We start from the raw sequence: 13,640 nt of genomic DNA, 5'->3' as shown, positions 1-13,640 counted from the left end.
CCAATTACTGTCACTGGGGTTGTACGTACCGAGTCCTGACACCAGCTGGCTCACTGGGTTGAAAAGACCAATCATTGCTGCAACTGTCTGGACTGGGCTATTTACTGCTCATTACCTAGGACTATTTGTGCTATGCTGCTTGTAATACCATGCTCAAAAATAAGCTTTCTCTCTCTTGCCGGCTGTATTGAATGAATAGGATGATACTATGCACAGTAAAGGGAAATTCAGGCAGGTCAGAGAGATAACCAGCATGCATTACATTCTCATTCCATGAACCCTCATGAGATCGAGTGAGGGAAAAATCTAGAAAATCGCTGATACTTAGGGTAATCCATTAGGGCAAGAAAAGAGCCGACAGCTCCACGCACATCTTTCCTAACCAGGGACTTTGACATGTGGACTATCATCTTCTTTCTCTGATATAGACCAAGATGACCGAAAAGGACCCAGAGCCACAGCTGGAGGAGGGTGACGATGACCTGGATAGCACGCTCAATTACAAGCCCCCACCCCAGAAGTCCCTGAAGGAACTGCAAGAGATGGACAAAGACGATGAGAGTCTAACCAAGTACAAGAAAACGCTGCTGGGGGATGGCCCTGTGGTGGCAGGTGTGTGTGTGTGTGTGTGTGTGTGTGTGTGTGTGTGTGTGTGTGTGTATGGGGAGAGGCAGGTGGGAGGCCCCAGGAGAAGCATGACTCAAGCCACTGTGGAACAGAAGCAAAGAAAAAGCAGACCCAGGGTTTGCAGGGTTGGGGGGGGGCAGGCACATGCTATACCTGCTCAATAAAGTATGGGCCGTCTGAGTCTTTGGAAGTAAGATGCAAGTCAGCACTGAGACAGGCTGGAACTACCCACAGGGACGATTTAGAAAGGTTCCCGTTCTGCTGCTTTGAACCACCGAATTCCCCTCTCCCCACTGTCTCTCACGACCCCTTTCTTAGCCTCAGTCCTTTCTCCTTTTTATTCCTTAAAATACCTTTATTATTGGTGCATAGTATACTAAGTATACATCATAATGGGGTGATAGAAGCATGTGTGTTCACAGCACTTAGTGTGTTTGCCCCCCAGATCTCACCCCACTCCCTCCTTTCCTCTGTACATTTTACTGGCATTGGTGTCCATAGTTTCACATACATACATACATAGCATCATTTGAACTATTTTCTTCCCTGAATCTTTCGTTCTCCAACCCTCCCTCCATCATTCTTTTGGACTCTCTCCTCCTTTATCTGAAGTAGTTTTTGTTTCCCAATTTCTAACTTTCACCTAAAACACATAGCCCCCTTTACTCTGCTGATCCAGCTTTGCATTCTTTAAAGTCCCTTCTGTTTCCTATCTTCTCTCTAGCTTCCACAAATGAGAAAAACATACCCGCCTTGACTTTCAGAGACTGGCTGATCTCACGCACTTACCATAAGATCCCCAGTTCCTTTCATTTCCCTCAAGTGACATAATTTTGTCCTTCTTTATGGCCGCGTCAAATTCCATTGTGTATATATGACACGTTTTCTTTACCCCTTCGTCTGTTGATGGACACCTGCGTTGGTCCCCTAAGTTGTCTTTTGTGAATTGTGCTGCTATAAAACATGGACATGCACGCCTCACCATGATATTCTGACTTCAGGACCTGTGAGAAGATGCCCAGGGGTAGTACCGCTGGACCGTATGGTGGTTCCATTCCCAGTTGTCATGGGAACCTCACACTCATCTCCATAGTGGCTGAACTAACCGTTCATCTCTTCCGTGATGGCAAAACAAGACGTGGCCCAGAGACAGGAACAGGCAATGTCTGTGAACAGTGTTCCTTCCCCATAGCCACGTCTAAAACGCCTGATGTTGATAATGAAGATGAGGCTACAGGTCCCTGCAGCAGAAATAGCTCTCTGCAACTTATAGATACCACTTTTTTTCTTTATATTCTCTCTTTCTCATCTTTCTCACTTGAAACACACACACACACACACACACACACACACACACACACACACACATACTAATGTATGTCTCTTCCCTGTGCTGACTTTTTTTTTTCTTTTTGGATCCTGCAGACCCAACAGTCCCCAACGTCACGGTGACCCGGCTTACCCTGGTTTGTGACAGTGCTCCAGGACCCATAACTATGGATCTTACCAGTAAGTGGACACATCTGTACTGTCCAGAGGGCGCTAAAATATCACAAGGAAAACATGGTCCTTCTTTTTCCCTATCCCCACTGAAGGAAACCCTGTGCACTCAATATCAATATCATTAGAATGCACGATATTTACTATGCTTGGTTAAAAAAAAAACAATATCTAACTCTGTTTAATTAAAGAGGGACTGGTGTACACCTTTGATGTATTTGCTTGTGACATATTTATTCCAGCTCTTTATCTACATGATGGCAAGAAAATTACTATTCATGTTCAGAAAGATGGCAGATAAAAATATTAAGAAGCAAGCCGTATGGTTCTGGAGTTGTGATATCTATGCGGTTTATACATCGAAAAAAGGATTAATCTTACATCAGCCATAAAAGTGACCTGAAGGCAAGGAGCAATCTAATACCTCCTGAAGAATGCTAGAAATTCCACTGTTAGATAACTACTTCTTAAGCTTAAAACTCTGATTTTTGTTACATAAACAACTTTTCCTATGAAAGGCATGGATATAAAAATGTTTTCTTTCACCTTATTGAAGGGCCAAGCTCTTTTCTGAGACTCGAATCTTGAGAAGAGAGTGACTGGGAGGCTGGGTATTAAGAGGGAATGTTGAATTGGGTGTGGTGGCGCACGCTTATAATTCCAGTACTTGGGAGGCTGAGACAGGAGGACCGCAGGTTCGCGGCCAGCCTCAGCTACTTAGTGAGGTCCTGTTTCAAAGTAAAGAACAAAAAAATAGAGCTGGAGGTGTAGCTCGGAGGTAGAATGTCCCTGGGTTCAATCCTCAGTACCGCAAAAATAAAAATAAAAAAGAGGGAATGTTGCCAGACATGATGGCTCATGCCTGTAATCCCAGTCCTTGGGAGGCAGAGACACTAGGATCACAGGCTTGAGGACAGCCTCAGCAACTTACTGAGACCCTTAGCAACGAGCAAGACCCTGTCTCAAAAAAATAAAATTAAAAAAGCTGGAAGGTGTAGCTTGGAGGTAGAACTGCCCGAGCCCAATCCCCAGCACAAAAGAGATTGGGGAAGGGGCTTGCATTGATGGGATCATCAGAGGTGGGTCTTTCATGAAAATTAAAAAGTTGTGGCTACTTTTGAAGACTGGATTCTGGTGAAAGCTCTATTCTAGAACAGCAGGCCGAGCAGGGAGGAACTGCCTCTCACAGGGCAAATCCACTCTTTGCCTTATATGGACTTTTGTCAGAGGGAGGAAATCAGAGGCTGAGAAAACTCACTTCCTGTTCAACCGAAATCATTAGAGCAGACAGGCGCCCACATTCTACCACCTTCGCTCTCAGGCACCTCCTCCAGAGAAACGCCTCTCTCACCAGGACTCAGACCTCCTCGTGCAAAACTCTGTCCTGCTACCAGGCACGGTGGTCAGTTTGCAAGAAATAGTCTGAGTTAGCATGATGGAAGTCTGTTCAGGAGAAGCTGCTGACGTCGCAGGGTCAGACTGGTCTCTGCCCACTTTCCCAGTAGAAAAGACCTAAATTTGGTTTTCTATCAGGAGGAAGTTTCTGAGTTATATGTCAGAGGGATAATGCTGTTGGGTAAGCAAAGAATATACACAGAGCTATGCAACACACACACACACACACACACACACACACACACACACACACATTGAATGACAATTTATACATCAACAAATGAATACAAAGCAGGCATGGTGGTGCGCCTCTCTAATCCCAGCACTCAGGAGGCTGAGACAGGAGAAACACAGTTTCAAGGATAACCTCAGCAAGTAGCTGAGACTCTCATCAACCTAGCAAGACCCTGTTTCAAAGTAAAAATAAGATAAATAGGCGCACACTTGTAATCTCAGTATGTGGGAGGCTGAGACAGGAGGATCGGACAGGTTCAAAGCCAGCCTCAGCAACTCAGTGAGACCCTGTTTCCAAATGAAAATATAAAATAGGTCTGGGAATGTAGTCCAGAGGTAGAAAGCCTCTGGGTTTCATCCCCAGTACCACAAAAATAAATAAATAAATAAATAAATAGGGTTATAACTTGGAGACAGAATGTCTCTGGGTTCAATCCCCAGTATAGGAGGGAAGGAAGGAAGGAAGGAAGGAAGGAAGGAAGGAAGGAAGGAAGGAAGGAAGGAAGGCAGGCAGGCAGGCAGGCAGGCAGGCAGGCAGGCAGGCAGCACAATTTTTCTCCCTATCCAGGATATAGGATTGGGCACACATATGGTTATATATGAATCTTGAAACTTTTATACCTGAAATGACCATCCTTAAGAAAATAAGATGAAATTGCAAATGCAAATATGAAAGCAATATTGAGTTCAAATTATGAAAAAGAACAAGCAAATCATTTTATAAATCTAGAAAATGCCTCACATATTACCAAAGCTCTAAAAACAAATAGCTGTCGGTTCTCAATAGTTAAAAAAAAAAAAACTCAAACTTTTTTCTAGGATTATTGATTAAATTTATTTTTATTATGGGAAATTCAAAAGGATGATTTTCATCAGTCCAAATTAGAAGAATTGGGGGGATAAAATATTGACCTTCGTAACTCATTACTAGTAAATTTACATATTTTTAGCATTGTCTTCAAACTCGGGGTGAAACCTCTACTCTGTCTCTTTCATATCTGAGCTGTAAGATTTCAGTGTGTGTGTGTGTGTGTGTGTGTGTGTGTGTGTGTGTGTGTGTGCAAACACACAAGGATAATCTCAAATGCTCTTTCACACCGAGGTCCCTGCAGACCATGTTACCCAGACAAGCCCAATGAACGGCTCTGGAGCTCAGACCACATTTGTCTCTTTCTGTAGCTGCTTCTGCAAAAACTGAACTCTTTCTAAATCCTCTTCCACAGAAGACCTTGAAGCCCTCAAAAAAGAAACCTTCGTGCTAAAGGAAGGTATTGAATACAGAGTCAAAATCCACTTCAAAGTAAGTGTCTTTCCCTGCATGTTTTTACAGTTTAAACCTCTCCTATAACCAGTGGCTGCCTTTCTTGTATTACTGCCTTGACATACTTTGTGCTTATTTCTCCCTCCCGCCCCCATCCCGGAATGCTCGCTCTGGAAAGTTCCCAGCCCTGAGTTCTTCCTGGGGAGACCCAACCTACCTTTATGGCTTTCTTTAGCCAGAAGACTTCAAACTCTCCACTGAGCATCAAAGCCAGCAGAGTCCCTGTCCTTGTGAACTCCTGATGCTCGAATCCATGAGGCTCCTTCATTGCTGAGTAGTGTACCATGTGGGACATTTCTTCCCTAAGCCACCGCCACACCTTGAAACGTTATTTCCTTCCTTTCTAATATTTCACGCAACACTTTGTCAACTGTGGCGATGTAGTGAATCTATATCTAGAAAGGAAAGTATGAGTGAGTCAACAGACGGGAAAAGAAAATAGAACAAATAGGGCTAGAGATGCTATAAACCCAGGGAGTCTTTGCAAAATAACTGAATATCTTTGCGAAATAACTGAAAATTCCAATTCTAGTGACGGAGCAGGTGACCAAGTCAGAGGAAAACTAGGAGAGAAAAAAAAATGATGAAGGCCAGGCGTGGTGGTGCACACATGTAATCCCAGCATTCAGGAGACAGAGACCTGAGGATCGCTGTTCCCAGACAGCCTCAGCTACTTAGAGACATCCTTTGCAACTTAGTGAGACCCTGTTTCAAAAAAAATAAGAAGACTAAAAAAATAGGGATGGGTTGTAGCTCGGAGGAAGAATGCCCCTGGGTTCCATCCCCAGTACCGAAAAAAATAAAAATAAAAATAAAAAGATGAATAGGATTATATCCCAGTGAGCAGATACAATCACAAGAAAAATAACGTTGACTTTGGAAAACAAATAAGTCAGCAATGCTCTGTTTGTGCTACTTTTTTGTGTGTTTTCCTTGGCGGTGCCCCATTCCCACACAGTCATATCCTCCAGGGCCTGGGCTCCACCAAGGAGACGCCATCTGCTCGCTCTGTTTGTGTGCTGGGTGCTTCTTTCTCCTCACCACAGGATGTGATTCAGGATGAATGGAGATCACTACACACCACATACAAATAGGCGTCGAAATAATTTCATGCTGGAAAGATTTGTTGACACCTCTTCTATAATTGGCACCAAATAGGGGAATCATTTTGTTTCCTGTTATATTATGTATTCTTGGAACACCTGGAGGTTAGAACCGGTTACACAGCAGCCCAAATTTTAATCACTCATGCTAGCACAATGTCAATTTATTTTTTATTTTATTTATTTATTTATTGCAACACTGGGGGTGGGACCCAGAAGCATCCTAGCTCCGAGCTATAGCCCCAACTTTATTTTTTATTCTTTCTTTTGAATCAGGTTCTCACTGAGTTGCAAAGGGCCTCACTAAGTAGCTGAGGCTGTCCACAAACCGAGATCCTCCTGTCTCGGCCTCCCAAACTCTGGGATTGCAAGCGTGCGCCACCATGCCCGGCTGCAATGTTAATTTAGTAAGCCAGTTTTTTAAAAATCAAATTAAATTTGAGACGTAAATTTTGATGTGATTAAGATGAAAAGGGAAAGTTTGGAAATATAGCCTTGTGTGTCTTGCGTGGTCAGAGTTACAAGTCAAGGCACAGAAAGGGGGCTTGGAGCCCCATTGGCTTCAGAGCTTGTCCTTGTCTCTCCCAGAACAAAGGTCACTCTCTGTGTAACCCAGGTGAAGCTGGCCCTCCCTGTGGCCTGCCCAGGCATGAATTGACGGTTAGAAGACACATCAGAGGCAGGCATGGGGGTGCACGCTTGTAATCCCAGCATTCGGGAGGCTGAGACAGGAGGATCCAGTTTCGCTGACAGCCTCAGCTACTTAGTGAAGCCCTTTGCAACTCAGTGGGACCCTGTTTCGAAATAAAGAATAAAAAAATAGGGCTGGGGGGTGGAGCTCAGAGGTAGAATGCCCCTGGGTTCCTCCTACTTCCACACACACACACACACAAAATGAATATATACCAGGTCAAAGCCAAAATTATTGACAAGTCATTTAAATCTTTATTGTTGGCCCTTGAAAAACAGCCAAGGAAATCTGCGCACACACCACCACTAACACGCTGTAAAAATATTTAGTTCTGTTAGTCGCTCTTTCTCCTTCTAAACTTTAACACACTCTAACGCCTGGCTTAGGATGGTCCCCTGGTCGCCTCCCTCGCTTTCTCCTGCCTCTCAGAGACACTTAGAAACTGACTCCACAGCTCTTGTTTTTATTCATGTCACCAGGACTTCTTTCTTGAGTGTGAGACACAGAGGGGGAGGTGGTGGGGGCAGAAGAGGTTCCTATTCATACTTTCCTTTTACCTTCCCCAAATATATTGGGACTAAATGGATCCTCTGTGGATCTAGGCTCAAACAGTAGACTTTGTCCTGAAGTCCTTACTGCTACCCCATTCCTACTCATAGGTCTTTTTCACACCTAATCACATCTCCCACAAGCCCCAAGGGACAAGCTTAAGACTTCTAGAATGATGCATTCATTTTCCTTGTTTCTATGAGCCAGATCTGGGAATCAGAATAAGTGAAATGTCTGGGCTTTATTTCATCGTGGTCTTCACAACAAAACCACTTATATCCTGCCTGTCTTTATAGTAGGTGTATACTGCAGACCCACCAAGCCGGCAGTCTAGAATCTCAGCTGCCATTCTTCCCTGATCAGCCACGTTCGCACTAACAGAACAAAAGAGAGCGCTGGTTGATTGGTTTAACTATAGTATCCAATACATAAACGAAGCCATAATTATTGGAGGGCAGAGATTATTTGAAGATGTCTTAATTCGCCTTGTTGCTGAACAGTTCCCCAAGCCCTCCAGCAAATGACTCAATGTCCACTTGGACTTGTTTGCATAGACATGACCACTGCATGAAATTAACAGACAACTCGGTTCAGTTCGGTCCCAGGTAAAATGAATCATGGAAACACAAGGGGCTGAGCTGTCTGTATTTTCGTTCTGCTTTAGGGAATTTTTCTTTGAAAACCTCAAGAAAGCAGAAATATCTCAGACAATGTCTGACAACGACAGACACCCAAAATGCTCGCCAGGTTCAAGTGGACCGCTTCCACCCTTTCTGAGAAAAGATGCTTTTGCCCGGCCCCTCGTCTTACCTCTGGACGCCAGTCCCGGTTAAACGGCAGGCACACCCGTCTCCCAGACCTGACATATTTCCATGACCACTTTTCTCCCTGTTGTTTGTTTTTTATATGCTAGGTGGATCATTCCGAGGTTAAGGTTTTAAGATTATTTGCTGAATATTTTCCATTGGTATTTTTATAACCTTTCCTGAGACAAGGACGAACTTTGGGCTGGTAGTATTGGGGATGGGAGCTCAAGACTATTCTTTGGCCCACTGAGAAAGAGAAATATGATGAACCACATTGAAATGATGTTTTAATGAGCCATTTATTTCCCCCGGAACCAATAAAAATGACAGTATTCAGTGATTAAACCTGGATCGGTACTGTTGAAACTTGTGCTCTCTCTCGGGTCTCTGCCTCACAACCACACTAAATAATTAGAGGAACAGAAACCCTGATTGATTCTTTTCATCTTCAGAGAAGACCTAGCTAGGCCGAATCAGCATAGAAAACGAGTAAAAATGAACGACTCTAATGTGAATTATTTGGATCCTTCCTCCTTCCGCCTGCAGGTGAACAAGGATATTGTGTCAGGCCTGAAGTACGTCCAGCACACTTACCGAACTGGGCTGAAAGGTAAGGGACCCCACACTTTACACGACCGCCAAATTGCTTCAACCTCTGGTTACTGACCATGGTTAGTCATGGACTCATGAGAATCTGAAAAAAGCCGTGAGTGTCCACGTTAGGAGAAGGCACACAGTTATCTCTGACCTGGTTTAGATAGGGTAGCCTCTAACCTCCAGCTTTCAGCTACTGGAACTCAATTTCATCATCTGTACATGGGAGGAGTAACCAAGGGGTCTTTGCATGAAACAAAGGACATAAAAATACTCACAAAAGCAGAAAAGCAGTGTGTAGGTGTAAAAGTCAAGTGTCAGAGAAAGTCAAGATGTGAAAGACTTGCCCAGTGATTCGTAGGTTGGGGTGGAGTTAGCATGGGGAGTTAGGAGAGAAAGAGTTTGACTTCTTAACAAAGAAATAGAGGGAAGCCGGGCATGGTGGAGCACATTTGTAATCCCAGTACTTGGGAGGCTGAGACAGGAGGATCGCACAGGTTCAAAGCCAGCCTCAGCTACTCAGTGAGGCTCTCGGCAACCTGGTGAGACTCTGTTTTCACATAAAATATAAAATGGGTTTGGGAGTGTAGCCTGGAGGTAGAAAGTCCCTGGGTTCCATCCCCCATACCACAAAAAAAAAGAAAAAAAAAGAAATAGGAGGAAACCAGGCATGAGGGTGTACTTCTATAATCCCAGTATTTGGAACACGGAGACAGGAGGATTGCTGGTTCAAGGCCAGCCTCAGGGACTTAGTGAGACTTTGTTTCAAAATAAAGGAGACTGAGAGTGTAGCTCAAAGGTAGAAACCCTGTGGGTTCAATTCTGAGTAACCCACCCACATACACAAGAAGAAGAGGGAGAAGAAGAGGAAAAGGAAGAGGAGGGAGGAGGAAGAAGCAGAAGAGGAGGAAAGGAAGGAAGGGAAGGGAATTCTTTCTAGGATTAATAAAAGCTAAGTGAAACAAATCATAATATTATTGATTCTGCCATTGTTCTTTTATTAATATGGACAAGGAGAACTGAGGGGTGGGGAGGTCCTGGCAGCACACTCCCAAGCCCATTCTGTTTCGGGGTTCTCCTCAACAGCAGTGGGAAACAGTAAAGCACAGTCTAGCCCCCCAAAAAACTAACAAAGAAGAGGTGATAAACTGACCAATTTGCATGGCAGAAGAACCAATCAGTTACTCAAATCCAAGGAAAGGATGTCAGCCACAAAAAAAAAAACAAAATTGTTTGACCTTGCCGATACCTGGTCATATGAAAAAAATAGTTCAATTTCCTATTTATTTTGCACACACAAGACTATGTTGACCACTTCAGCAAGAGGTGGATGATGCATATGTCTGTAATATTCCTTCAAACTTACTAACACAAAACTTACAGGCCAGCTATACACTGTCTATCTGTTTACCTTTTGTATAGTGTCTAATCCTCAACTTGTTAACATATATTCCAGTTACTCACTATAAATAAACTTGGTTGGCTATTTTCATTATTTTCCCCACTTCTTTTTTAACCAAATTATTTATTTTCCCCCATGCACCCAGTTATTCCATTCATGAATTCCACCTATTCTGATCTCCTCCTACTAACATGTTCCTAGAATGGTAGTTTGTAGATGAGAGATCCTTGAAATTCATTATAGGGAGAAAGTAACAAAGACCCGAAATATTATATAACTTAGATAGTTGCAGGGATGAGACCAGAATAAAGATCTCAATTTGTTTGGGGTTTTAAATTTGCTAAATATCCATAAAAAGAATCTTGACCCAGTTGGGTGTGGTATATGGTATATGCCTGTACTTGTGAGTCTGAGAAAGGAAGATTGCCAATTCGAGGCCAGCCTCAGCAACTTATTGGGTTCCTCAGCAACTTAGAGAGACCCTGTTTCAAAATAAAAAATAAAATAGGACTGAGAGTGTAGCTCAGCGGCAGAATGTCCGTAGGTTCAATTCCTAGTACCACCAAAAAAAAAGTCTAGATTCCTATTGATATAAGGCTACTTCCCCAACTTTCCTGACAATCAGAATAAGCTATGATGCTTTATTAAAACACCTCTCGGGATGCATAATAGGTTAATAAACAGCTTATAGCTTTTGGGAGTGGGGCAAAAGCAATCGTGTTATTGAAATGCACTTCAATAGTAATAAAAATAAAAAAGATGCCATAGGTAAAACTGATGTTCTGCCAGATTCAGAAACTATCGCTCTTGGCTCCCACTAATATAAGCTACACACCAACTTTTCCAGTTGGTAGTGTGTGTTTTTCCTCTAGCGGGCTCTTACCCCAATCAACTTTTCTTCCTTCCTAGTGGATAAAGCAACGTTTATGGTTGGCAGCTACGGGCCTCGGCCAGAGGAGTATGAGTTCCTCACTCCGATCGAGGAAGCTCCGAAGGGCATGCTGGCCAGAGGCACCTATCACAACAAGTCCTTCTTCACTGACGATGACAAGCAGGACCACCTCACCTGGGAGTGGAACCTGTCCATTAAGAAGGAATGGACCGATTGAGCGCACCTGCCCTTCCCTGCCCTCCCCCGTACCACCCAGAAGGATTCTCCCAGCCATGTTGATGGCCCGACTGTCCTCCCTCCCTCTTCCTGCCTGAGTCCCTTCTCCAGCACCCCCATTTCCTAATAGATGCAATTATCCCACCCTGAATTCCCAAATGCCCCTTGCACCTGAGGCTCACAATCCCAGCTTCAACCCTACCTGTTTCCCCGACCCACAATGAGAGCCAGATCTTTGATGTTCTTCATTTCCTTTAATATTCCCTCTCTCTTTCCCACCTGAGCAACTAGAAGCTGGGACGTCCTTTTCTGCCTTGGCTGGAAGTAGCTCACCCCCATCCCCGAATTCTTCCGTGGTTACTTCTGGCTAGATGATTCCCTGGTCACAGCCCCGCCCACTTGGGGTTCTTCTTTTGTGGGACACACTGTAAACAAAACAAGAGAGTAAGAATAAAACAACTGTATGTTCTGAATGAGTCCCTCATTTTTCTGCTTTCTCCCATCAAGTAAATATGGTAACCAGTAGGTTCTGTACTCAGCTCCCTGGGGAATGTGGGGGGCCCACAGTACAAGGGTGTTTACATCCTTTGGAACAGATTGTTACAGTAAAATGGGTAACGAGTGTTCAGAACACAGACTCTGAAAAGTCTAAGCTTAATGTCTTTTAAAAGATGTCCTTAGGGAGATCAAGATGGCGACAGAGAGACGCAGCATATCTATCTCACTAGCTGAAGCAAATTAAGTTCAACTACTGAGACAGAAGCGTCTTACTAAAGAGAAATTTCAGCATACGACCTAAAAGATGTCTTTAAAGTGATGCATGCATGCTGCTCATGTTCATAGCAGCACAACTCACAGTCGCCGAATATTGAACCAACCTAGGCATCCATCGACAAGCAAATGGATTAAGGAAAATGTGGTACAGGCACACAACGGGATTTTAATTAGCCATAAGGAAGAACAAAAGCAGATCATTTGCAGGGAAACTGGGTGGAATTAGAGACTATTTTGCTAAGTGAGACAGTCTCAGAAAGTCAAACGTTGTATGCTTCCTCTCATATTTGGGAGCTCGAGAGAAAATAGAAAAAATAAACTCAGATAAGTAGAGAGACCAGTAAAATAGTGGTAAGGGGTTGGGGAGAGAAGCAGGGAGAAGAAAAATGAAATGTGAGGAAGGGACCAGTTCTACAAAAGTTAAGTCCATGCAAGAAGGTTTCACTACCAATCTTGCCAACATGTATGGGAAAGGAGGAAGGGGATGAGGGTGCGTAGAGGGAAATACACCCAGAGCTATGTGCAACTACGTTTGAATCACCTTGAATCTCACTATGATGTTTAATTGCATTGCACCAATAGAAGTATTTTTAAACACTCTTTTTTTGTGTGTGTGTGATACTGGGGATAGAACCCCTGGGACATTTTTACCTCCGAGCGACACTCCTAGCCTTATTTTTTATTCTTTATCTTGAAACAGAGTCTCACTGAGTTGCAAAGGGCCTCACTATATAGCTGAGGCTGTCCCTGAACCATGATTCTCAGACTCTCAAATGCTGGGATTACAAGCGTGCGCCACCACGCCCGGCTTAAACACATTTTCTTACGGGAGATTTTCCCAAGCTCAAGACCTGTGCATCCCAGTACCAATGGAAATCTCATCTTAGATTTCTCGTAGGTGTACATGGGCCAGATCAACATTGTTATCGCACCGCTGAAGACGTTTTCATAGGTTCCCATCGGCTTCATCTTATCGCTCCTGTGCGTAGCTTACCATATGGACCCCTATTCTGCCCGCACTTACCAAACCCCCTCTCCACAATTCTCAGTGACTAATTATTCTCTCACACATTATATTTGCATTGCCGTGCTTTGACTTTTCACATTAAAATCCTTTCTCACATTTTTTAAACCAGCAAAATCTTATTTACCCAAGGTACCTTATGCATTTTTTCTATTTTTAATCACATTCCGCTTTATATTTAAGTGAGCTGTGTGTGCATCTGTCCCATTCACGATCCTAAGCTGGAAGGACCTGGATTAGATCGTTCTTATCTTTATACCAGTGCTTAGGTCAGTACCTGGCATAGGATACGTAAATTTTTTTTCCATTCAAATGAACCTACCTGACTTTCTTCTGGTTGGTTATCTTCTGAGGCCGTCAGCGAGCTTGCTCTATTTTCTCAGAAGTTGAAGGTCCCCTCAGCGCCAGCTGCAAAGTTCCCAGAGCACTAAAAAGCCCACAACCAATTAACTACAGAGCCCTAAATGGACGCTCTAAAACACCAAGTCCAAGGTGAAAGCCGGAGAAGAACC

General features: G+C 43.6%; 1 protein-coding gene across 1 annotated transcript; it reads left to right on the top strand.

Moving 5' to 3' along the window:
- Positions 1-434: 434 nt before the first annotated feature.
- Positions 435-11,539, top strand: ARHGDIB (Rho GDP dissociation inhibitor beta; the record flags this gene model as incomplete). The annotated part of the gene is made up of 5 exons (XM_080705475.1): positions 435-612; positions 2,053-2,136; positions 4,980-5,056; positions 8,773-8,836; positions 11,132-11,539. 5 exons carry the CDS (start codon positions 435-437, stop codon positions 11,329-11,331), a joined length of 603 nt encoding a protein of 200 aa, XP_080561601.1. The 3' UTR covers positions 11,332-11,539.
- Between the last annotated feature and the right edge of the window lie 2,101 nt (positions 11,540-13,640).

This window comes from Muscardinus avellanarius, assembly GCF_963383645.1.
Source record: "Muscardinus avellanarius genome assembly, chromosome: 11".
In the NCBI taxonomy this organism is placed as follows: domain Eukaryota; kingdom Metazoa; phylum Chordata; class Mammalia; order Rodentia; family Gliridae; genus Muscardinus; species Muscardinus avellanarius.
Note: the sequence above shows the minus strand (reverse complement) of the source record. Positions and strands in the feature narration are given on the sequence as shown.